This window comes from Phaethon aethereus, assembly GCF_964289735.1.
Source record: "Phaethon aethereus genome assembly, chromosome: 20".
Taxonomy (NCBI): domain Eukaryota; kingdom Metazoa; phylum Chordata; class Aves; order Phaethontiformes; family Phaethontidae; genus Phaethon; species Phaethon aethereus.
Window position 1 is genome coordinate 1,946,221 of NC_138596.1, and position 25,085 is coordinate 1,971,305.

The following is a 25,085-nucleotide window of genomic DNA, read 5'->3' on the forward strand; positions in this document are numbered from 1 at the left end:
ACGTGATCCTTGATGCAAATTATTAATAGCATCTGAGGCATTGCTCCACGCAGCTCTTAGAGGAAAGGGAAGCAAAGGCAATGATGGATGGACAGATTCTTGAGGGTGTGATAGAGGTAGAGAGGAGCCGTTGGTGCTCAGAGGGACAGATTTCAAAGTGCAAAGAACACTAATGTAGGACTGAGATTACGGCATGAGGGAAGAGCGAACACCACTAGACAGTAAGCTGGCAAAGAGAAGAATAGCCAGTGCGGGTAGCAGAAGAGGTGATGTACTCAAGCTTTCAGTGAACTCCAGGAAAACAGGAGGATTGGGAGAGAGATGGCACATGAGTGAACTAAAAATTGAAAGAGAAGGTCAGAAATGGGCAGTGAGGCAGAACTTGTTTAGAGGCTTGTTACTAAGGAGAAGGAGTGGATGTTGTGGGAGAAGAACCAGAGGTATACTCTTGCCTCAAGCAAAATACATCATGTTGACTTGAGTTTGAAAAGAAGTGGGGAAGAGTCCACTGATTCTTTTTGCACTGGAGCAAATGTTGTAGCTGTGTTCATGCTGGCGTGGATAAATGGTGGTTATGGTAGTCTGGGAAGGAGCTCAGGAAGAGCTGGGTGATATATATATAGACACATACACACACAATTATCAGATATACTATCTATCTATCTATATCCCTCAGGTTGGGTTGGATAAGATTTGGAAGATGATAATATTATTTCTCAAAACATTTGTTTATTAAGGTTATTATGGAGGTGTCTTGGTGTTGTTTGATTACTGTAGCTGTGGTGGGTGATCAAAATATTAAATTTGGCTTTTATAACCAAAAAAATAATCTTATGGGGTTGATCTTTGGATCACAGGTGGATTTTATTCGTATTAAAGTTGATGCTAGATCTCTAAGTGTTGTACTATTTACAAACCTGGAAAAATGAGAAAACTTGTTCAAGAGGTTCACTGGACAGAGGACCCCAAGGATTTGAATGTGGCTTAAGATTGAAATGATTTTAAGTACTCATGTTGCAGGAAACTTCCTTTTTCTAAGCAAGAAGAAAAAACTCTGAATAGATGACATCTCAAATGGTTTGCTAAGAATAAATACAAAGAAGAAAAGTATCATTTATGGGGAGAACTGTGACTCAATGTTAGAATATGTTTTTAATCTCAAAAAAAGGAGAGAATAGCCAAATAACTATTTAAATGGCAGATTCCCATGTGCAGAAAATCTAAAACTAGTGCAAAGAAGGCTTTATAACCACTGGGTGTAAAGAGGGGAGAGGTGAGAATGTCTTGAAGATTGAGAATAATCCTATAGATGGTCCAAATGTTGAAGAAAACCTTCTCACTTCCAGTGAGGAAGTATTTTATGAATAGTTTGGGATAACTAATAAAATGAGATATTGGGAACTGAGATGATAATTAAGGGGAAAGCAGAATTTGAATTTCTTGGTGTACATTGCCTGGGACCTGGATATTTTCCATGCTGGAATACCAAGGTGTATTTGCTTTCATTGCGAAGCTAATGGCAAGACTTGCATAGTACCTGTATGTAAGAGTAGTACAAGATCCCATTTCTGTAATCAGCTGGGAATTCCATTCAACAAACACCCTGCGAGTGCGGGGATCCGTAACGCTGGTAGTGTTGCAAATGCAACTTGCTCCAGAGATTTGAACGGCTCTTTGTGAAGGAGGTTTGGAAAAGGTCTCCACCTCCCCTCTGATCTGCCTAGGGAACAATTCGAAAAGACAAAGTCACAGTTTGGAGGGAAAAAAAAAAAATCCCTGAGGCTTTGTTTTAAAGTTAAAATTTAATTCCCTTTTTTACAAATCTCATCTTTTCTGAAAGACTTGTGATCCCTTTGGAGCACAGTTAATTTTATGCACTCATATATCATGAAAAGAGTGGAAAAGGATGTTGGACAGTTTGAGTGTTTTTCTTCTTTAAACAAACTCAATCAGATGATGACTGGCTGATAGGAAAGGTTTTATTTTAACAACTGAAACCCTTAACCTGCTTTCAGGATAAGGAAGCTAAATGACAGAGCTGAAAACTGTGATAAAAAGCTGGTGATAGGGGAGAGAGAGAAAACAAGATGTTATACAACCATTTGGGGAACCTAAAGGGGACTTGTTTGTCCATAAATGTGTGTACAAAGATGGCATGACCTATTTTTTCCGCCCTTCTATACAATTAGTTTAAAATGTGATTACATAGCAAAACAGCCTTGGCATCTGAACAGAAAACAAAGGCTAGGTCTTGCGAAACGTAGTTACTTTAAATTTACTTGAGCATTTTTTCATGCATAGCAATTGGTGTTGATTAAACTCTTCTGCACTAGCTAGAGTTAATATTAGCAGGCTGATCTCAGCTTTCTGGACTAATTGCAAGTTTTTGAGATCTAGGTGTTCTGGCTGTCTGAATTGTCCATTTTGCGCACTTGTAGTCTTCCAAGAACACCCTCTTGTTGGAAGTAGGGTCACGGAGTTGCGTGTTTTAAATTAATTTTCCTGTACTGTGGGCAGAAGTACATGCCGGGGCACCTGGCAGAGCTCAGCCATTGTACAGTGCATTATATATATGAACTTTTTGTGTGTCTGAGCACCTAGTTCTGTAATGAAAGCATTGCTTGTGTTGGAATTTGCTGTAAACATACGCTTTGGAACAAATTCTGACCAAAAAAAAAACCCAACCCACAACCAAAAAACAAACAACCCACCCCACCAAACCCACCACCGTCCCAAAAAACCCCAAACCAAACGATTAGAAGCTGATACATTTTCTGTTTCCTTTTCTGCTGGAAAATTTAAAATGAAAAGTCACGTTCCTTTTTATTCCAAGTGTCCATGAATTGCAGTTAGTGAGGAATTTTTTGTTTGTGTATTAACCCTAGTAATTACAGCTACTACAGTGACAACCGTGTTTTTTGAAACGACTGATGTATGGATTTTAAACCCAGGAAACATTGCCTATTGCCAACACTTGCAAAACTGAGCACCAGGCTGTTTCTAAGCAATTAGATGTTGTAGCTAACGCCCGAGCTCCGAGTGACGCCATCTCGCCTAGCGGGCTGGCTTATTAAGCCTGTGAAGATATTTCACCAGGGAATTTGATTTCTACATTTCAAAACAAAATAAGAGCTGGTGGCGAGTCCGGGCTCCGCAGATGGTGCGGTTGGGAATTCGGGGAACAGCTGCGTTTTGCAGAGCTGGATTTTTGAACCCGGGTTTTTTTATATTGTGTCAGGTTCTCGCCGTAAAGGAGAGTATCTCTGTGTTAAGTTCCACTGCGCCATCATTTTCTTCTTTAAACTTCAATTCTCAATAAAATAAATGTTTCTGGGTGAAATAATTGTGCATTATTCAGGTAGGTGTGTAGTGTCACACGTTTTCCTGTTTACATAGCACCCATGCATCTGTAAAAAAACCCACCAACACTCCCCCCCCCCCCCCCCCCCCAAAAAACCAAACACAAAACCCCAAACCAAAAAACCAAGCCCACCAACCAAAACCTGGAAAAGCAAAGCTCACTTCCGGCCAAAATGTGCAGATTTGCTCCTCATCCCTTTCTTTAATTCTTAGGAAGTATTGATTATTTCAACGTTGTCGGCTTTCAGCTTCTGAAAGTAAAATGAAAGTATTTCAGGGTGGCATTCAGGAAAGAAGAAAGAAAGAGTAGTAGAGAAGTGGGATTTGCCTTTCCCGTAGATGGCTTTATCACAACTAAAAATGATGGATTAAAGATGGATTAAGAGATGTAAGTCGTGGTGTGACGGCGAGTTCCTTGTGTCCTCTGGTGGCTGTTCTGGCAAGCGTTCCAATCCATTCTTATCCTCGCTCTGGAGATGCGCTGTGTGTGAGAGCTTGCAAAAGCTCAGACGAAACTTGCTCTTGTAATATCATCTGTCTGGTGCTGTGGGTTCTAGTTCTGTGAAAAACTGTCCGATAACAGAGCGGGCGCCTGAGCGATTTGGATTAAATAGATGCTAATACTTGGTGCAGGTGAACGTGCCCTCAGTAACTCCCTCTGTAAGCGTTTGAATGTGCGTGAGCAACAAGTGTGGCAGTCTGGTTCTTGGGAACCCTTCAGTTCCTTCACTCTGACTTTTGATTTTTGCGTGTTGTGAATTATCTTTAATGTTTTGGCTATGTACTTTTTCAGGTAGAGGCATTAACCCATCAACCTAGAGCCACAACGGTACACGCAGTCAGAGATTCAGAGCTTGCCAAACTCCCAGAAGGAGCGCTGACATCTATTAAACGCAAATTCCCCCAGGTAAGAAAATTAAAAGTATTTTCTGTCTATCTGAAAAGATGTCTGAGGAGCTAAAACTCTCTGTTAGCACCAAGTCCTCTGGGTTTTCTGTATGATTGATGCATACTGAGAAAACATTTTGTTCTCTTTGTCTGCCTGATCTGATCTGTACCAGACTTTTACCAGCTTCTCTTCCTTTATCTTCTAATCAATTTTAGCGTGTTTTATTGTAGGGCTGTTTTGTATATCTGGAAGAAGTTCATGCTAAATGCAGTAAAGTGGAAAAACATTTGCTAAATGCAAAGTGGAAAACAGTACGGTTGATAGTAAATGAAAGTTTGACTTCTAAAATCACTTTAAAATGTTGTATGCATTTGTCTTGCTCCCTGGGACTCAAAGTCAGTGCTTGGTTATATGTACCGTTATTTCAGAGCATAGATATTTGGGGGCTGGTTTTCCTCTTCCTTGCATTTTAGGCTGTCTGTCCTCATTTTGCAACTGCCAGATCTGTCTGTGTCCTGAAGACTGTGATGGCTCCCTTTGAATCCATCAACTCATCCATCTTCTTTAATTCACTTGACATTATACCTCTCTCTTGCAAATCTGGAGGCTGACGGACTTGAAATTTAATTCTTTTGTCCCTAAGTGCATCAGGGACATTACACTAAGCACTAAATCATTGCACTAGCCTTAAAGGCAGTTCTTTAATGCTGTTACTTCAAATTATTTCTGATTTTTCCTTTTGCTGTCTTTAAGACATATACTTATTTTACCAGATTTCTTAAAAACACCTGCAAAAGTAATAAACCCAATTCAAATAACTTGTATTCTTTTGCTTTCCTAGGATGCATAATAAATTTTTTTTTTTAATTTTATTTTTTATCTTTACTGTAAAATATAAAGCCTGTATTCATGTGTTCCCCCAGTTTTTTGTAACATGAGGGTTTTGTCAGTATTATTGCTTGGAGAATTTCATCACTGCAGTAAGTGTTCAGAAGTTATATCAATGAAAAATAATTTTCCTGATTCCTCTGTAAGCATTATTTTTGGTTAAGTGTTTTGGAGCTTCTGTTGTGGGCTGTTAAGGCACTCCTGTTCTCTGGATCTCTATTGAATAATCCTCTGATTCTGCTGTTCTCTGTACTGGAGCAGATTTCCTGCCCAGATTTATGAACTGGTAGCAGTGTGCACCTCCTGTACGTAGCCACAAGCTGGGTACCGGCAGCACGGCCTCCTGTCTTGAGCTGCCCTTTTAAATACCGCTCTCCTTGTGAGTGATCGGGAAGCGAGGAAAGGAGCCGGATGGTATTTAAAATGACCTTTCTCCTTACGTAGTGGATGATTTAAAGTGTTAGCAGTAAATATTTAAGCTGTGAATCGCTAGTAAGCACTGAACACGCAGCAACGCCTTGAATGCTGATCTGCACAAAGGCTGTGTTCTAATTCTGCCTTCTTGTCTGGGGCAAGAATTGATTTCAGCGTCTCTCTTCTCTCTCTTCCCTTTTCCTACTCTGTCAGTTGGCAGAATTGTTTTCCCCCATAAAGTGCTCTCTGTGGGGATGTGGATCTTTTTGTTTTGCAGCTAAAGTTGAGCTTTGAGTGTTACATTTATAGTACAATTCAAAAAGTTTATTTGTACTGGGGTTCAAATGCCTTCCCGTGTCTAAAGAGTGCAGCCTATCAGCCTCAAATTCCTGACCCTTTTGAACACGGAATTAGTTTTCTCTAGACTTGCATATAGTTTGGCTAGTTAGTTACAATGAAACAAAGTGCTAAAAGAGATCTTTTAAGGAGATGTATTGCAAAAAAAGGTTGTTGGAAAAACACAGTTTTGCTGCTGTTGGAGTTCTCCAAATTCTAAGATAGATGTTAAACTGATACCAGAAGTGTGAGAGCTTACACTTTTACTCTTGGGTGGTTTTATAACAAGTGTTAGAATTAGAAAGAGAAGTGTAAGATAGACTTTAACTATGATTTATAGTGATTGATGTCTTCAGACTGTCTTAAGAGCCTAAGATAAAGTATTTTTTATATGATTTCAAAGTTCTTGTCTTCTTTTTTTGTCTGCTAGGTCCATCAGGTAAGAGAGGAAGAACAGAAGTGAGAGAGAATTGAAGTGATGGAGGAAGATAATAGGGTAGAAAGTTTGAAGTCAAATAGAAGGTACAAAGTCAACTTTAAAGTTAAAGGAGTGTACTGGAGAGAGGTTTCTGAGCTGAAAACTAGTAAAATGCATACAGAGAAAAGGGTCTGGGTAGCAGTTTCTTAAAAAAAGAATCCCGGCATTAGAAGATCAAAAACTGACCATGGCTGAACAACATCATGCAGTTGTGAAAAAAATAACTGTTAACAGAATGGTTTTTGGAGTGAAGAAATCCTTGCGTTCTTTGTGATATTGGAAAAGCTTCAGTACCAGGCTGTGGCAGCACATTTGAAGGGAGAGGCAGATCGAATGAAGGGCGTCTAGAGGACAGAAAGGAGGCTAAATGGTGTTTAGAAGTATTAACCTATAAAGGCAAAAAGACTGTGAAAGGTTAAAGGAAAACACAGTGGCTATTTTCAAATGTATAAAGTTGTATTCGGATAGAAGGGGCATAAGCTACTCACCATATTGGGACAGAGCAAATGGTAGCGTACTAAAATCGCAGCAGCTGGATATTAAGAAAAAGCTGATTCTACTCCCTAGAAAGGCTAAAAGATTGTTACTTGTTTTTATAACCTCTTAAAATATTATGTTTGAGGTGGTGCTTTGTGCTGAGCAGAGTGATGGGCCAAATGAATTCTCTGCCCTATTTTCTCTCTTGGTATGCTACTAGAGTGATTTATGCACAGGATTTATGATGATGTTTTCCCCATCCAACCAGAAGTAATAAAGTAATGGAGGGATAGCAGGTGCAATAGCTTTGAAATAATTGACTAGGTAGCAAGACCTAGCTTGTGATTCAGCTCTGTGGTGAATCTGCAAAATTCTGCAAATCAGAAAACTACCTTTTAGAAAAAGCAGCATCTCTGCCTCCATCAAACACATGCTCCCCCACTGACTGGTAGGGTTAGGTTAACCCGGGTCTCACTTGGTGCAATAGCAACCACACATTGGTGCTTGTCCCCTGAGTCAGGTGAAATGCTCTCTTAGTTCAGAGGAATCCCACACCAGGGAGAATTGCTTTTGTTCTGGTGTTCCTGTTGGCTCTGTAGAGCCAAAATGGTGTGTATCTTAAGAGCCAAGAACCGGGCAGTTTCTGAGATGGAATTACCCTTTCAGTTAGTTACCCTCGAGATATACTATTTCCTGTCAAGGGCGAAGAACTCTAATTCTAGGAGTTAGTGGAGGGACTTCATCCTGCATGGTTTCTACCAGTCATGATGTGTTTGTAGATGATCCAGAAAGGGATCGAACTCTAGAATGCATTGTAAGAAAATATTACCTGATGAGTAAGAAAATTGTCAACATGGGTGGTGCTTGCTGATGAGAACAATGTCAAATGAGGGAAATCATGCTCTGTTAGTCCGTACAGTAATTCAAGTTCCTTGAGCTGTGATGTACAATCTGGAAAAATTGCACAGCTGATGCTTGGGGAAGCACCATATGCTTGCCCTCTGTTTTGTCTTCTCCCCTGAACATCTGCTTTGGTCCTGTCGGAGGCAGGATGCTGGTCTGCTGGGATCTTTGGTGTGACCCACTATAGCTGCTGTTATTCTGAGGGATGAAACAGATGGGTGAGCATGGGGAATCTCATCTCAAGTTATAAGTAACAGCCAATTTTTCAGTATACACGCCCAGAAATGACAGATGTTGACTTCTAGCTCCTGCTCAGTCTGCAGAGTCAAAGCTACATCTTCAAGCTTCTCAGGAAAGCATCCCAAAATCCCAACCCTGAGTCGCTCTGGATATGGCATCAGAGACACTCCCAACTGAAGGTGTTCCACAGTGCAAATCTTCTTCTTTGTTTTCTTCACACTCATGCCTGAGGGCCACAGCTCTCCTGCAGAACCATCAGGGCACTCAGCCAGCAAGAGCATTTGCTCCTCTGACAGCCTCGGTGCTTGCTTCTGATACTGCTTGAAGCTTTTAAGAGTTGCAGGAGCGAAAGGGGAATTGATTCTTTCTATTTTCATCGCGGCCTTCAGTTCTGAAAAGTAGGACAGAGAATCAGCTCACGATTTTTGGCACTGCAAAGCGGTTTCGAAGCAGCAGCAAGAGCGCAGAATTTGTGAACAGATTATAGAGATGTTCTAACATCAGTGTCTAACTTGGATTGCATTTCATAGATTATCTTTGCCTCTACTGAGCTGAGATTGTTTTTGTAATTCTAACTGGAAATTTAGACCTGCTGTAGCTGGTGGAAATTGCACTGAGAAATTGCTTAGGAGACGTGGGGGGGTTAACCGAGACAAACTTTTGCATGCTAGAAATGCATGCCAGAAAATACAGTTTTTCTGCATCTTTCTTCTAATTCTCTAATTCTGCCCTTGGGGTTTAAATATATTCAGAACCCATCATCCACTGTGAACAGTCCTGCTATCTTTGTATGCGTATTTTAACCAGAGCTTTTCTGAAGTGGATGGAGCCTTCCCTAGGGTTATCTGCCTTACAAAGTGAGTTCAGTAATGCACCCTCTTTTCAAAACGCTTCCTTCGTGATGCACAATATACAGAATGCCCGTTATTTAAGCTTGATGTGGCACTGTAGAATAGGTCAGGAGAGGCCATGCTTCTAGATTTTTCTATATTTGTTCTCATGGCCTATATTAAAATAAGTTTTCTTTGACTGTAGAAGAAATGGATGTGAAAAGGAGAGAAGAAAATTGTTGAGCAGAAGCGTGGTGGATAACTGTAGCTGCCCAACACAAGGCAGGCAGGAGTGAGTGCTTAGTCATAGCAGTGATGCAAGACTGACATTTTTCTCCAAGACACAATTGATCACAAACATTACAAGCTCAAAGAGCCCCAGGTTAGAGCTTCAGTTCTTCTGTACGCATTAGCGGCATTTATAGAGCTGCCAGAAATCGTTGCGGGTGAGCGTTTAAGATTTGCTTTGTCACGGTGGTTCTCAAACTGTCGGAAGTTTTAATCGGAGACCCTTTGCTAAGCCTCCCTGATTCTGTGACAAGCAGAGTGTTTTATCTGGTCTGGGGCCTTGTAAAGCTTCAATAACACCATGGTTTTATTCAAGTTGATGATCTAATTTACCTCTCCTCCTCCCTTGTCCCTCAAAAAAAACCTTAAGAAAGCTGGTAGAGAATAAACTCAACTCCTGGGAAGAGCTCTACAGAAATGAACCTGCTATTATGTCAATTTGTATAGATAAAATGGCTGTTATTACTATTTTATCACAATTGCCTTTACTTTGTAGAACAGAAGACCCTTGGTCGCCCTGTTTTCCATGCTAGCTTATTCACATTGGGTCTCTGTGGTAGAAAGCCCTTTTTACATGTCCTTTAAATAAATCACATATGTATGTGAAGGTCTATAATAGCCTGTTAAGAAGGCACCAATAAATTGTTATTTAACATATTTAATTTAAAGGTGGCCTACTGGATGACTGATTTGAAGTTTTAAAGGCTTAGCTATTTAGTACCTTATTTTTAAACTTCAAAATCACTGGAGAAAGTCCTTAGCTCGCCTGCAAGCCATGTTCACTGCGAGAATACTGGTCTCTTGGATCTGGGCGGTGGTAGAGGATCCACTAGAGAGGATAGGAACAGACTCGGAAGGAAAACCACGTTCCGATTTGTAGGGCTGTGTATCTGTTGGTTGTACAGGATCCAAACTGGCATGTCAGGCTTGCTCCCTGCCTGCTTTCTCCAAGGCTGGGTTCCTAAACCAGGGACTTGCAAGAAGATGCCGCTGGCAGGGGATGGTACTGCCCTTCCTAGGGACTGGCCCGTGGCTTTCTTGCACAGGAGCTGTTTTGCTTAGATTTAAAATAGCATACAATTAAACCTGAACCTCAGCGCAGTGTGGAGCAGAGTTGATGAACGTATTGTTTTGGTTTTGTTCTTATGTTTCTCCTCTTCTAATAAAGAGGGATTTGTACTACACAGTACCTCTTACATCAATTAATTGTTACTGTGAATTTGGATATTGGTGTAGATCTTGTGATTTCTCTAAATCAGCTTTGTTGAAAGTTAGCTAAGATGGGAAGAAGCTTTGTTTGGTCCCATTGTTGTCTATTAGCAGATAGTCAATTTGCCAGGCAATCCACACTATTCACCGAATGAGATGAATATTCATAGGAAAATGTTTTACAACTGACATCTCATGAAAATCACTTTCAAAAGGGCCTCTTGTAAAGCAACAATTGTTGAATGGGAACAAAAGCTTTAACTAGAACCCAGCCTTGGAAGATTAGCCAGGTGTGGATAATAGGTTGAAATATTTAAAAGGATTATTGGAAACACAACACTGCAGAGTGACCATAACCACTCGGTGTGGGAAGTACAGTGGCTGTGAAGCAAGTGGTGCTCAGGGTAGCAGCTAAGACTGGAGATGGACAGAGTAGTCAGCGTGCGCTTGCACCGTCGCTGGCAGGTGATGCAGAGCTGTAATGCCGCCCCGTCCCATCCCTGAAGGACGTTTGTTTTGAAACCGGAATCGGTCATCCTGAAGTAGGCAAAGGCAGCCCCGTTGGGAACGTGAAGTTTAGTTCTTACCCTGCAATGCAGAGGCTGCAGGTCTGTTGAGTAATTTAACAGTAGTTAAGCAGAGGGAAAATTAATGGTTTCCCAGAGCCTTCTCTGTAGCAGACGCAGCAGCAGAGTTTTATGTTCAATACGGGGGAGCTGGGGGGATTGGATTGGAGGCTGCTAAGAGAGCTCGAGTGGGTCTTACAGGGGATGGAGTTGATTCAGAACCAGCCAGGAAGACATGTTTCTAGGTAGATGAGGTGGTAAGTGGTAAGCTGGGTCAGAGAGGTGGAATTGTGCTGAGGAAAGTGCTCTCTAACGCCATTTGAGAAAGAGAAATACTCTTTATCCCGTTTTGCCCTGCACAAAAGTGTTCTCACGAGTTAATCTGAAAAGGTGAGGAGGTGGAAGGAAGAGAAACAACATTGTATTTCCCTTGCAAAATGTGTCTCAACTGAATGGCCTGCTCTGGGACAGGTTTCATTAATTTACAGTTGCAGTAGGATCTGTGAGAGCAGGAGGGGTTTCAGGGCTTTTGGAGAATGGTACTGATGCACCTGGAATCCCACGTAGCTTTTGAGATGGAGAAATGCTCAGGTGGTTAGCCCTGTAAGGTTAGTTTTCTTTGCATAAGCTCAGGAGGGTAAATATTTGTTTGCTTTGGTGGGTTTTTTTCTGTGTTGTGGGTGTTTTTTGTTTGGGTGTTTTGTTTTTTTTTTAAGTTTGACCTTCAGTCAAACTTCAAAAACTGACCTTGAGTCTTTAGACCCAAGGCTCTGGAGCCCAGACTCCCGCTGCAAGACCCTATAGGTGTATATTTAGGTTGCTGGCAAAGCCTTGTGACCTTTCTGAGTCATTTCACAGCTTGAGACGGCAGCAGCGGGTCGGAAAGCGCGCTCCGTGTCACAAGGACAAGTTTAACCTGCGCTGTGGCAATTTCAACGGCACCGCTCTGCTCACGCCTGGCCTACAACAGGAGTGCCTAATCGATGTTTCTGCCTCTCGTTTTTGGTTGAAGTGATTAACTGTGATTAACTGAGCAGGATCTGCTCGCTGCTGGTTTCTAATCGTGAGGAACGATAAATTCGACTTCCTTACAAACAGAAAGAAGTTTGGCGCTTTCCCTAGTACAAGGGGTCAAAAAGTGGCATTTACTTTGCAGGCAATTAATGATTCTCCCCTAATTTACAAACCTCCTGTTGTTCTTGGAGAAGTCTGGACTCCAACTCGCTGCCTTTTTGCAGTGCAGCTTTTTCTTCAAACCTTGAAGCCAAACCGCCTGGTTCTGCGCCAGTGGATTGGGCTGCGGCTCGGTGGCTGTGGAGAGCGGCGTATGTGTTTGCAGGGCTGGGTGGATGGGTGCTAGAAGAGACTGTAAAATTCAGGATGTGCCGTAGGGATGAGCACACCAGACGCTTCCGACTGTGCTGTGAAGGCTGTCTAGCCCTGGGTGACGGTGACACTGTGGAAATGAGGCAGTTTTGCATGTACAGATGTCTGGGAAGCGCGCTGCGCTCTCGCACCGTGCCTGGGAAAGACTGGCGTTCGCGTGGGAGAGGGGCTGGAAGTCTTGCCTACTTCTGGAAAAACAGTACCCAGCCTGTCCCTGGCTCAGCTGCGCCGGGGACGGCGCCGGAGGCCGTATGGCACACCGCACCTCCGCAGTATTGAAAACTCAGTGTCTCTTCCAGGTCAGCCTGGTTTGCCCAGCAGCGCTGCCAGAGCGCCTGCCTTCCCCCTCTGCCCAAACCCTCACTGCCAGCTCCCAGAGCTTTTCCTATGAAATACAGCTAAATAGGTAGGGTGGGAATAAGTGACGGCTGAATCACTGCCCAGGTGTCCGTGCTGAGGTACCCTCCTGCCAGTGGCCTGTTACCTGCCTTCTCCTGCCTCCATCTCCTCCAGGCACGCTTGGAATAACTTTCCTTTCAATCCCTCTCTGAGACCTCTTAGCCCAAGAGCTGATTTCTGGTTGCTTCCTCCTTCTCCCCAAGCTAAACCAGCCCTCTCTGTGCCACCCCAGGTCCTCTCTCACGTCCTCTGGCTCCTTGTCATAGTCTCAGCTGTATCGAGCTGTGCTGCTCCTTCTTGTGCCCTGTTACTAGGAGGGGTTTAGAATAAAGATGCTTGGAAACCTGAAGGATGGTGATGATTTTTTTTGTCTGTTGGTTTTGAATTCTCCCCAGTTGTACTGAATTATTTGAAAGCTGCTCTGGCTGCCCTGCACAGTAGGTTGATCATTGAAGGTTGGGTCTGTTGTCGATGGAGAGATGTGGTTTGTATTGACTTCTCCCTCAGACGGATGCACAAGTCTCTTTTAAAGGAAAACATTGCATTTTTGTGAAAGAAAATCTAATGTATGTTGTGTAAAACTGCAAGGAAATTTCAGGCCAATGCTTAGCTCCGATCCCAGATTGATGTTCCTTCGACGTTGCCATGACTGCGACAGAGTGACTCATCCCGTTATGGTTAGCAATTTGCTTGTCTTACAAAGTCACTGGGGAAATAATTTTCCATATCTGTACGTACCAAGGCTGTAAGGTTTGCTCTAGCAAACAAGACCAATAATATTTCCTTGTAATAGGAGCAGCCAACTGGAAAATGAGACCAAAAGGTTCTATTCTTAGTTCCGTCATTACCCTTGGACATTTTCTTTAACTTAGCTGGAGCTCTCCTTAGCTGTCTGTGAAGCAGAAAAAGTTATAAATACAGGAGATGGTTTTAGTAAGTAATTAAAATTCTGACGTTTATGAAATGGTTCAGAAGTGTAAATTGTTCATAACACCTTCCAAAACTGTTTAAGTCAAGTCTTAGTCTGCAGATACAGGTTGCATGTGAGCTGGGTATAGCGAACGCTCTCCGAGGCAGGCTATCTCCCGTAGGAAGGGCAATCAGTCTCATAATTTTTATTAAGAATTCCCTCTTTCCCTCCCTGCTCCCTGTAGTTGGGGCAATTTTCTGTAGCTACACCCAGCGCCTTTTATTGAATCCCAGAACCGCAGATCTTGGCATTGTTGAAGTGGTAACGAGCCCGCTGGGTGCTTGTCAGCTCTTGCTATATTTTGGACAAACGGAAGCATTTTAGATCCTGGCTGAGCTTCCAGGACGGGGAAGGAGGCTGAGAGCTCGCCTGCTGTTGGGAGCTGCTGTCGTTCCGCCATCGCTTGTTGGTGGCAGCGGTTGCGCTGCATCGGTGTCTCGGCAAAGCGGGTATGGGCGATCGTGTCTGCTATTGGTGCAAATCAGAGAAACTTTGAAGGAGGTGATCTTGGATGAGCAGATGGGTGATGTGGCATCTTCAGGAACTTGCAGTTACGGCTGTGGGACAGAAATTGCTCAAATAACTTTGTTTAGCTCCTTGCTCTGCTCTAAGTCGCACTGTGTTGGAAGCTCCCTGTTTGCTCTTCTCCCTTCCTCCTACAGATGTTTAAAAAATATTGGTGCTTATTAAAGCTCTGAAGTTTCATTGTCTGGGACAATTTATCATTTGGTGGTTTTTTTTAAGCACTATATATAAATGATTCTGATGGGTATGCTGACCTGTCTTGATGCTTACGTGGTCTTTTATTTGAAAGATGCATCCTGAAGCGCTTGTTCTTAGGGCAGCAGCGTCTCTCCTCCAAACCCAAGCTGCTGCTTGTTTAGCTTGTTAAGAGTTTGGAGAGCTCTTGTTGTTGTGGGTTTTGTTTTATTTTTTTTTGTCCTGAAGATTAGAGGTATTTGTCTAGGGGACCATATCTAATAATTGCTTTATTAATTCTTAATGCATTTAAATCTCTCTTTCCTTATTTGGTAAAACATTTGTGCCTAGCTTTTCAGAATAAATGGTGCATTTTCCAAGACTACCACTCCTTGGTGTGGCAATTATTAGTCTTCTGCTACAGCACTTGTTGGGAATTCTGGATTGTTAATGTTGGAGATAAGATTGTCAGTTTTCAGATATGCCTGGCTATTTGAATATTGGTTTATATTGATGAAAGTCCCATTGGGGGGAAAAAGCTGGGAAAAAAATCTGTCCTTTCAAAGGAACCATGCAAACATGATTTGAGTGGGCAAGCAATTTCTTAGATAGTTTGTGCTGATTCTACAGGTGTTTAGAGTAGCCTTTTATTTATATAATATATAATATATACATATATAAAATATATGTAATATATATTATATATAATAAATATATATAGTATAATTATATAACTATTATATAATAAAAGTTACCCTTTTATTCAAGATGGTTACTGTAAACATTGACTGATTCACAGGGGCTCAGGCGGAAGCAAGATCTGTTTGAGTGCAGACCCGAGCCTTCTGTACCTGGAGAAGGTGGAGGTGTGCCACAGCCTCCGAACAGGGAGAGTGACCGAGAGGTGCAAGCACGCTGCAGAGGAAAAGAGGAGAAAAGATATGATTAGACATGTTTTCCAAAATAATTGGATTTTTTTTGTTGTTGTTCCCAAAGCAAGCTAAATACTGCCTGGTTTTGGCTTTTTTTGTTGTTTTCTTGTTATTCCAGATTAGAGTAAAATAAGGTAAAAGAGATCAAGACAAATAATCGCTCACCGTATGTTACAGCCAGGAATGAAGTTACGATTATAAAACCTTATCTCTGTATGGTTCAACTTGAGATAATACCTTACAAAAGTTTGAAAGCATCCATTTAGATGCACTATTTTAGTACATTCTGCCTGAATGTTTGTTTCTTTTCTTTTTCTTTCCCTCCCATGGCTAGGTTGTGACTAGACTTATTCACTTGCTGGGCGAGAAGATTCTTGGCAGTCTTCAGCAGGGAGGTAAGACTCATTCCTGGACTACTCCCATTGATGCTGGTGCTTCCTTGCAGCTAGATTTACATTGTGAAATCGGGAAACAGAAAGTGCATACTTGAAAAGACAATTCATCTCTAAAGACTTCAGCTGTTGTCACAAGTGGATGATGATTTTATTATATATGTGTAGATTTTTAATTTTTTTTCTTGGTGAAGCATGGCTAATTAAGTGTGGGAATGGAATGATTTGCAATTGAGATAGAAGAGTAGTACCGCTGCATACGTGCAGGGGAAATTCCTTGAAATTTCTCGCAAGAGAAGAGCTCAAAGGGAGCACTGGAATTAGTAGCTATAGTGGACTTGAATCAAAGAGTCGTGCTGAGTGGCATCTGCATGTATACTCACTTAATGTCTGTATTTGCATTCTCTTAATGAATTGTCTGAGAGGAAATGGTCTGCTATGGATTGGTTCTTCAGCTTTATGTATGTGGCAGAGGTAAAACAAAGTATATTTACTGACTGAATTGAAGTGAGTAGGAGGAAATTTTCCATATAGTTTGTTTTCTTGGGCAGCTTTTAAAAGAAAACAGATGCACGTTAACTGCTGAGTGTTGTGAGGTTCTTTGCTGTTTGTGGTTTGTTGGTTTGTGGGTGGGTTTTTTTTTTTTAATGTGGGCGTTCTATGGCATTGCTTTTATTGCTGTTTTAGCAATTTTCCAAGGAGGCTGAAAATGAGGTAGCCAACTCTCATGTTTTGGAGCAGTTTTGGGAAGAGAATCTCAAAGTTCGCTCTTTCTTTACATGCTCAGCTTTCTGTACACAATCAGTTGTGTATGAATCTCTAGTGATTGTACTTAAATTATTTGATTATTAAATTATTTATTATTAAATTAAATTGTGTTTAAACTTTTGTGTGTGCTGAAATGCCTTTGTGGCTTCAGGCAGAGTCCACACCCCTTGGGAAATAGGGCAATATGCAGTCTGGAGAAAATGGGAGGAAAATTAGTAACAGTAATAGGAGTTCAATCAACAAATTGCTGCTGAAGTTCTGAGGGGGAAGGACTGGTGGGGATGAAGGAGCTGAGCAGTGATGTGCAACTTGTTTGAACTTACAAATATCTTCTTGAAGATTGCCAAAAAGAGTGGAAAAATGATTTAATCTTCTGTGCAGAGTTATTTTAGAAGACTTGAAATGAATAAGTCAATTGCTGAATATATTTGAAAAAGGTTTATCTGATATTTCTTTGTGTCCTGCAGTGTACTGTCAATCTTGCATGTAGGTTTTGAATGAGTTTTCGTATGGCATATCAAGTACTTCCATATGTCCATCTCAATAATTCATCTTCATGGTACATCTTAGGCCTTTGCTGGGTGAAATGCGATAAGCAGGACCTAAATCCTAGCGTAGATGACACTAAGTTTATTCTGTACTTAGAGCTGAGTTGATAGGCATCAGCAGCAATGTAAGGTTGTCTGAGAAGGCTTATTTAAAGAGAAAAGAAATAGTACCAAAATAAAAAGAACACCCCTATCATTGATCTGTTCCTGTTCTAGGGAGATCCGTGTGACATGCATCACATGCTTCTGTCAAAAAATGCTCTCCTCTGCCCTAACACTTTGTCCTTACTCAGCTTACCATATTATATTGGAGATGTTTCCACAGTTACTTTGCAGCTACTTCAGAGATTCCATATTTTATTTCAGTAATCCTAAGCACATACCTGTAAAACTCCCCATTTTCTGCTCTTGGAGAGAAGTGAAAATAGGTGGAGATACACATTCCCTATGGGAACTTCTGTTGAAAACAGGTATTATTTCCTTGATCGGGAATACCATAAAAAGGGAATGTTAGTTTTTGGAATATTTTGATACTGGCAGCAGGTTTTGGGGTTTTGTTATTTAAGCTAGTTCCTCTTCTGGGCTGAATCAATGCCTGTCCCAAAGTTGTGTTCATTCAAAGTGATTCAGAGTGCCTTTTTATCTTTTTCTTAACAGGTCAGGTAAATGCACATTGTGTTTAAGCTGTTTCTGACATCCAGATATTTTTAACATTGCCTGACTTTTTTACCCACACATGCTATGTCAGCAGCCAAAAATAATGGAAATTGATCTTCATCCTCTTACGAATGAAATATGTGGGAACTCTTTCCTTTTATGTGATGTGGAAGATGTTACATTTATCTTAGGTTAAGCAATTCAGTGACACTTTCCTCGCTGCCTGACAGTTGAAAATAATGAAAGAACATCTAGCTTGCTGGGTTGGCTGATGGCAATTTTTTTCTTTTCAAACAGGTCATCCTCTTGGTTTACACAGCTCGAGTAGCAAGTGGGATGCTGGAAATCCTGCCAGCAATCTCTCCACAGTAGCAATTATGCCGGTGTCTGAAGAGGTGCCACTTACAGCTTTTACTCTGGAGCTCAAGCATGCTCTCAGTTCTGTGGGTAAGAAGCGTTTACACGTTACTGCATCATGCGAAAGAAATGCTGCTTATCTTCTTAGAGAGGTACGGCCAGGTACCTGTCATTAGTCAAAGGTGGGTTCATGTTGTGTTAGGAGGGGCAGTGGTACAGCACTCAGAATCAGCCTTTTTCATGACCTCTGGCTTCTCTCTTCCCATCCCTAATATGTATTTAATTTTAGTGGAAAACCTTGTGGCCTTCATGACTCTGAAGTATCAGCCAATCTGTCTGGCCTCTTGCCTTGGCTGCCGTCAGCACTTCTAAGGCTGCAGGCGCTCCAGTGGACAAATCCCACCACCAGTTCCCACGGTGCCTGTCTGAGTCTGTGTCTGTCATGTATGAGAGTCTCTCAGGCTTCCTCAATTGTACAGCTTCATCCAGCAAAGGATTTCTTATGCAGTTTTGTTTTGTTGAGGTAGTGCAGAGGGTGGCAAGCATAAGACTTGATGGAAGAGGCTTGTGGAGGAGACCCAGGTTGGCACTGGAAGTCCAAACTGAAGTCTTAAATCATTGTCTCATTTGTTGCCAGCTTGTTTGTCTGTCTTGTGCTCACAAAACCATGTATTCAGCTCACAGTTGAGTCATTAATTGCTTTATCCATTGGTGAAGTTGTGTGTGCAAGTTCCAGTTGCTCACAAAACCATATATTCAATTCACAATTCAGTTCATGCTTAATACTACAGTTTGACATTTCCTGAACATCCTCTTCTCATCGTCATACACTATCACAGATGTCTTGAGTAAATGTCCTGTAGTCCTTTGATGAATTGATAGTCTGCTATCTTATGGCTTATTATTTTGAAAAGTACAGGTTACATGATGCCGGAGGTATAACCACTTATATTTATTGGTTATTTTCTTTTTGACCTTAAGGGTAGCTGGAGCTGGCCCTTATTATCCTGCTTAGAAAATCTTCTAGGTGAGCACGCCCGGGAAAAAGCTGTTGATGCTTGAACTCTTATCACCTTTTGCAATAAGAATTCCTGTGCAGCTTATGGTGGAGATGTGTTACAGTGAGTACTAATTTGTGGGCATTTGAAGATTCCTCTTATTTTAAGACGGCAGAAGAAGTTTACATCTGCAAGGGAGCAGAGATCTCAGCCAGATCTCAGATCTATATCGCTAATGGGTACTTCTTATGGCTTGCTGCCAGCTTGTTTTGGTGTGTGACAGCACTAGGAGCCTGTAAGTAAAACAAACAGAAACTTAAGTAGGTAGATGGACTATTCAGAATAAAAAGAACCACTCTAGTTAAAAGCAACTAGGACATAACAAATGAGGGGCTTTGTTTTGATCACTTGGCCTTTCCTTGTTCACTCTTCTTTTTTCTTTTCTTTTCTTTTCCTAAACTGATGTCTGTGTAGTGCTTCGCAGCTATAGATGGTACTATACAACCTTGGCATCTGAAGTTCTTGCCAAAATAGAGCAGACGGCTGAAGTGGGAAGAGGAAAGTGTTGTGTGAAAACACAGCTAGCCATATGGTTCAAAACACAGCTGGTAGAGCCAGCTCCCTGGCCTTGATAGCCTCTGTTCCTCGGGTCAGCCTAGTGCATATTCAGCCCCATAACGCTCCGAGACAGTGGTTAACCTTCTGCCCATGCTTCACTCTGTGTGTTTACATACTGTACAGTGCTGAGGGTTTTTTCACGCAAGCTTTTTTTTAATTGTTTAGCAGAAGCAGCATTCTCTTTTTTTTTTTTTTTTTGGTAGCTTTTGTATTTTCTCCTTTATACTACGGCTATAAATTGTTTGGGTATTTCTTATTGGTGTGTGACAAAATGCTCTGAGCCATGTGCCAGGTGGTGCTTTGCTATAAGGGAAGGGGCTGGTTTTTTGAATGATTTTTCTTCTGACTTCTTGCATCAAAAAATGGAATGAGTAAAGTCAGTGTTGTGAAGCAAAACTTCGGTTTATTTTTAGACTGTTTTGGTATTCACGTGACCATTAGAGCTGAGCCCATTTTACACATGGGGAATTTGAAACGTTACGTGCATTAGGGCCTTGGCGAGCAGCTGGAGCGTCGTGGCTGTGCCGCCTGCTTCTGACTTTCACATAGGCTAATTAGCACTTGGGGCTTGGGTGTGAACTGCGGTTAGACCTTAAATGCCTTTATGGAAATGAGAGGTGTTATTTAATATGCTTGAGAAGGCTTCATTGAAAATCTTTCTCTTAAGGAAATCTCTTTCAGTGTATATGCTCCTAATTTTGAAAATAAGGGGTTTCTCTGTGTAGATTTGCTGCTATTAGTATATTTTTGTTGTTTGTTCTTTTGTTTTTTCTAGAACAAACTTTTTGTTTAATTGCAAATTGTAATCAGATGTTGGCATTTAACACTCGACTTAACATTTGATCCACATTGTGTCATTGCTCTGAGCTTGAAGTATGTTCCAGAGCAGTGAAGGGTAGCCTTAGCATGTGGGGTGAGCGCAGTTGGTTTTAGCTTTCTTTTGCAACTTAATATATTTTAGAAAATTCCTTACTCTTCCTGTTAGTATTAACTTAGATGAATGTTGCAGTGATGCCTCCAATCCCCTTGCTGCCGGTTGGAGACAAGAGGATGGAAGAAATTGGGAGGACGCAGGCAGTAATAGCGAGAGCGTTGCAGGAACCGTACTGACGTACGAGCACAGGGGCGATCAGCTGCTGCCAGTCATGGGGGGACTCTGCCCTTGCTGCAGGCTGCCCCTCATCCCAGGGAGCATCGTCGGGATGCAGACTGGCTTGTGACACAGCCTGCAAAATTAGATTAGAGGATGGTTTTTCTTTTCCTGGAGCTGGCACAAGAAGGCTGTTGGCAGTGCTGTGAGCTGGAGCTGGTTAATCTATTTAACAGGGTTTTAGGGGGTAATTTTTAGCTGCTTCCATCTTATTAGAGTATAAAAAAAATGACAAATAGAGTATCTAGTCTGATAGTGGAAGCTTCATAACACCATGAATTAGTATATACTGTCCACAAGAACTGGAAAAGTATTTGGAATCTTTCACTCAGGGAGCATCAACGTGTGGTATCACCCACAGCTTTATCCAACCGACTTGTGCTTGTTTCTTTGAGATTTGATGTTTCTGTGATTTATGATAATTCAGATATTGTTTCCAGACAGTGTGATTGTGTCCCAATTAAATACTGAGGGATGTTCATGTTTCTATGGTGTTTGTTCTGTTAAAAGCTGGACGGTGAAGCAGTTACTTGGCATCTGGCAGCAATAACTCTACATGAGTCTGTATTCAGCTTGAGACAGGTATAAATGCAAAATAAGATCTGAGGATTAAGGAAAGAGCAGGAAAGTCCTGCATGGTGAACCGGCAGCTACGTCACTGCTCCCTCACTCCATTTGCTTGTACGCTTCAGTGTGAAAGCTCTTTCTTTGAATCTTGATCTTCGGGTCTCCAAAGAAAAGGATGTAGAATACAAAACTTCCAAAAAGCAGGGAGAGAATTTTCCACTTCTGACCTGGAGTGACATGAAGGTGGGCAAGTTTTAGTGCTGTGCAAAATTTCAGGTTAGGATAATCGTGCTGATTGAATTCTGGTAAAGGTCCATGATGTCTCTTTTTATTATTAATGTGTTTTTTTCCCCTTAATCCTGGTAGAGCTGAGAGTATCTCTTATCAAAAAGCTCTTCTGCAGTATTCAGATTTTTTAAAAGTATTTGCCTAACTATTTTTTCGTTCTTTTACTGAGACTAGCTAAATGACACCACATGGCTATGCAAATTCTGATTATAAATTCTGATTATATGTGGGAGCCCTCTGATGGTATATAATTTGAAACTGAAGTAGAAGGGGATTCAAATCCAACATATGTGTCTCTTTCCTTCCTTTCTGCCCTTTAAATATAAGCTTTCCATTTCTAAAAATGTAGAATGTATTGGAAAGCTCACTGAAATATCTTTACTAATAATTTATTGGAGTTTTTAATTGTAGTTCTGCCTGAGTTTCCCTTCTTTACACACAGATTAGGATTAAATGTGAAGTGTTTAATGTGGTGCCTGGACCCTGGCACAACTTGGTATTTTTTGCTGGGTGGGATCTTCTGACACTGGGACATCAAACTCGTTTATCGATTGTGTCTCTTTTTGATACATAACTTTGTAGACTTTTATTAGGCCAAATATAAATTCTCTTTTGAAGAAGTCCAGGAAAATAAGTTTGCTGTGCTAAAAGTTTTCCACAGTGCATTTTGTACTGGATGCTTCTTTTTGTGTGAGTGTTTTTTACAGGTGAGGTGGATTTGTAACCATTTCTAACCATCAGAGACCAGTTCTTGGCCTCTGCGCCTCTGACTTCTCTGGGCAACTTTTTGACCGTGTTTTACTAGACTTAGAACTAGGATATCTGTATTCCCACTCCTTTGCATCTTAGGAAATTGGTGTTCTGTGGAAAAAAAAAAATAGAAAAGTGAGTGCCATGCTTATCTTTGGAAAGAAAGGAAGAGTTACGTCACTTGCGTGATACTTATGTCTCTTTACCGGGGCAGGATTTGAGCTTGGAAGCCTTGCTGAAGGGCTGCATCAACCTTTTCTTAAGTGCCTTACCTTCTTAAAAGATAAAAAGAACTAGACCCTGATATCTGCCAGCATTTTTTTCTCCTTGCTTCCCTTTCATGGGTTTGTAGTTCTGTACTGAAAAACAGACGACTCTGGAGTACCAATTTAGATGCTCCACGAGGTTTCCACATGAATCATGATCGTCTATGCCTGGGGGTAAGACTGCTGCCGTGCTGTGTTTTCTCCCCTAAAGCACATAAAAGCTGAGACTCAGAAGCCCAGGGAGTTGACAGAAAGAAAAATCCCCCAAGGGCTATTAAAAGTCACCACCTCTGGCTTGAGGAATTCATGAACTGCGAATTGCTGGAGGCTCACAGAATGTCATTAAGTTTTCCTTGCTCTAATGCTCTTCCCCAGCAATCTGCTGCTGGTCGCAGTCAGAGAGACACTTGGGCTCTAGATAAATATTTAATGTTACCTCGTATCACCTCTCCTATGTTCTTAACTTTGAGCTGTTCACCCTGTGTCTAATCCTCCTGAAAGAGAACAGTCCCTGAAGGGTGCAGGCAGCTGCTGGAGGATGGAGGGATGTTTTCATAATGCCAGCAGCAGCTGTAAATTACCTGCGAGGCTGATGCCAGGTGTGGAGAGAGCATCACTAGATGATGGTGTGTCACTATGATAATGCGTGTTGAGGATGCACTAGCACGTCATCTTGGACATTCCTGCCTGCTGGTGTGGCTGTTTGAGGGGTAAGTACTTGAGAATGATTCTTATTACTTCATTGCTCTCAGTAGTTTAGTTTAAGTAACGCTTTTGGTCATTTGGTTTTTATGCACTTGAGAACACATATGTTGCTGTTCTTGATCACATTAATGGAGGGTTATTTAATGGTTGATTAATTGGGAGCTTGCTAGAAACGGGAATTGTAGAGCAGATGGTTGTTATTTCTGAAGCAAAACAGAGTTGCTTCAGTTGGAAGCATCACAATGTTATGTGCTGGGAATGAATAAGGGTCTGGGCGTCTTCATCCCACACTGCCGGTGTGCAGAGGGGATGCTGGACAGACTCCTCCTGAGCCTGCACAGCTGTGTCTCTGCCTGTACACATGTGTTTGTGTCATGTGGTGCGTACTGCTGCTTTTCCACACACAAAAGTGAGGTAAGTGGACATGATTTCTGAAGTGATATGCCTCTCCAAAGCTTGATGCTTGATGGGGATGTGTTGTCTGCATTCAAGATACCTGTGGATGAAGTAGCTCTCACCTTCACTAACATAAAGATGTACCCCAGCTCTACGAAGTCTGCCTCTCACCTTGTATACAAGGTGTTCTGGCTTGGCTGGGTCACTGGCTTTAATGGTTTCCCCTTAGAACATGTTCCCCCAGTGCATCAGATCAGTACAGTGCACTCCAAGCTCCTGCTGATGTTCTTGGATCTCAGTGACCAGGTATGGGGAGGTAACAAGCAAATGCAGAGGTGGAGCACTCTGTTCCCTCCTTGTCACTAGTCTCTTTAACTTGACATTTTTATTGTATTCTTCAGCTCATTTTACATTCCTGGCTGTTTGTCTTTACCTACTAACTTCCACCACTGTCATAAAGTCACAAATCCTGGAAGAATATTTGGTCTACATATCATTTCTATTTTGCTTATAACTTTGACACATTAATGAACACAAATGGTAACTCTGCTGTTGAATGCTTTTTTCAAAATTCACCTGCCCTCTCTCCCTTGCTGTCTTCATTGCATGCAATGACATGAGTATCTTCTGGGAAAGAAATAATCTCTTAATCCCATGACATTATCCAGAGTTGTGCAAGCTCAACTATTTGTGAGGCTGAATCGTGAACCAGATCAAAGAATCTACCAATGTTAAAAATCAAGTGGTACAAAACCCCACAAGCATTGGGTCTGGTCCTTGCAGACAGATGGTCCAACCAGCACAAATAGAGGAGCAGCAGAGGTGCGGGAGTGAAGGGCAGGTTAAGCCAGTTCAGGTCTTGAAATGCTTATGAACTAATTCCCTCTACTTTGGATTTAGAATCATAGAATCATTTAGGTTGGAAAAGACCTTTTAAGATCATCAAGTCCAACTGTTAACCTAGCACTGCCAAGTCTACCGCTAAACCATGTCCCTAAACACCACATCTACATGTCTTTTAAATACCTCCAGAGATAGAGAGTCCACTACTTCCCTGGGCAGCCTGTTTCCAGTGCTTGATAACCCTTTTGGTGAAGAAATATTTCCTATTATCTAATCTAAACCTCCCCTGGCGCAACTTGAGGCCATTTCCTCTCATTCTATCACTTCTTGCTTGGGAAACGAGACCGACACCCACCTCACCACAACCCCCTTTCAGGTAGTTGTAGAGAGCGATGAGGTCTCCCCTCAGCCTCCTCTTCTCCAGACTGAACACCCCCAGTTCCTTCAGCTGCTCCTCATCAGACTTGTGCTGCAGGCCCCTCAGCAGCTTTGTTGCCCTTCTCTGGACATGCTCCAGC

At 41.7% G+C, this 25,085-nt stretch overlaps 1 protein-coding gene across 1 annotated transcript in view; it reads left to right on the forward strand.

Moving 5' to 3' along the window:
* Positions 1–25,085, forward strand: part of PNPLA7 (patatin like domain 7, lysophospholipase) — a 123,498-nt gene that overhangs the window by 44,782 nt on the left and 53,631 nt on the right. The window contains exons 19-21 of the mRNA XM_082009091.1: positions 4,154–4,267; positions 15,599–15,659; positions 17,927–18,076. Coding sequence (XP_081865217.1) covers positions 4,154–4,267; positions 15,599–15,659; positions 17,927–18,076 — 325 coding nt within the window. The remainder of the gene's footprint in view (positions 1–4,153; positions 4,268–15,598; positions 15,660–17,926; positions 18,077–25,085) is intronic.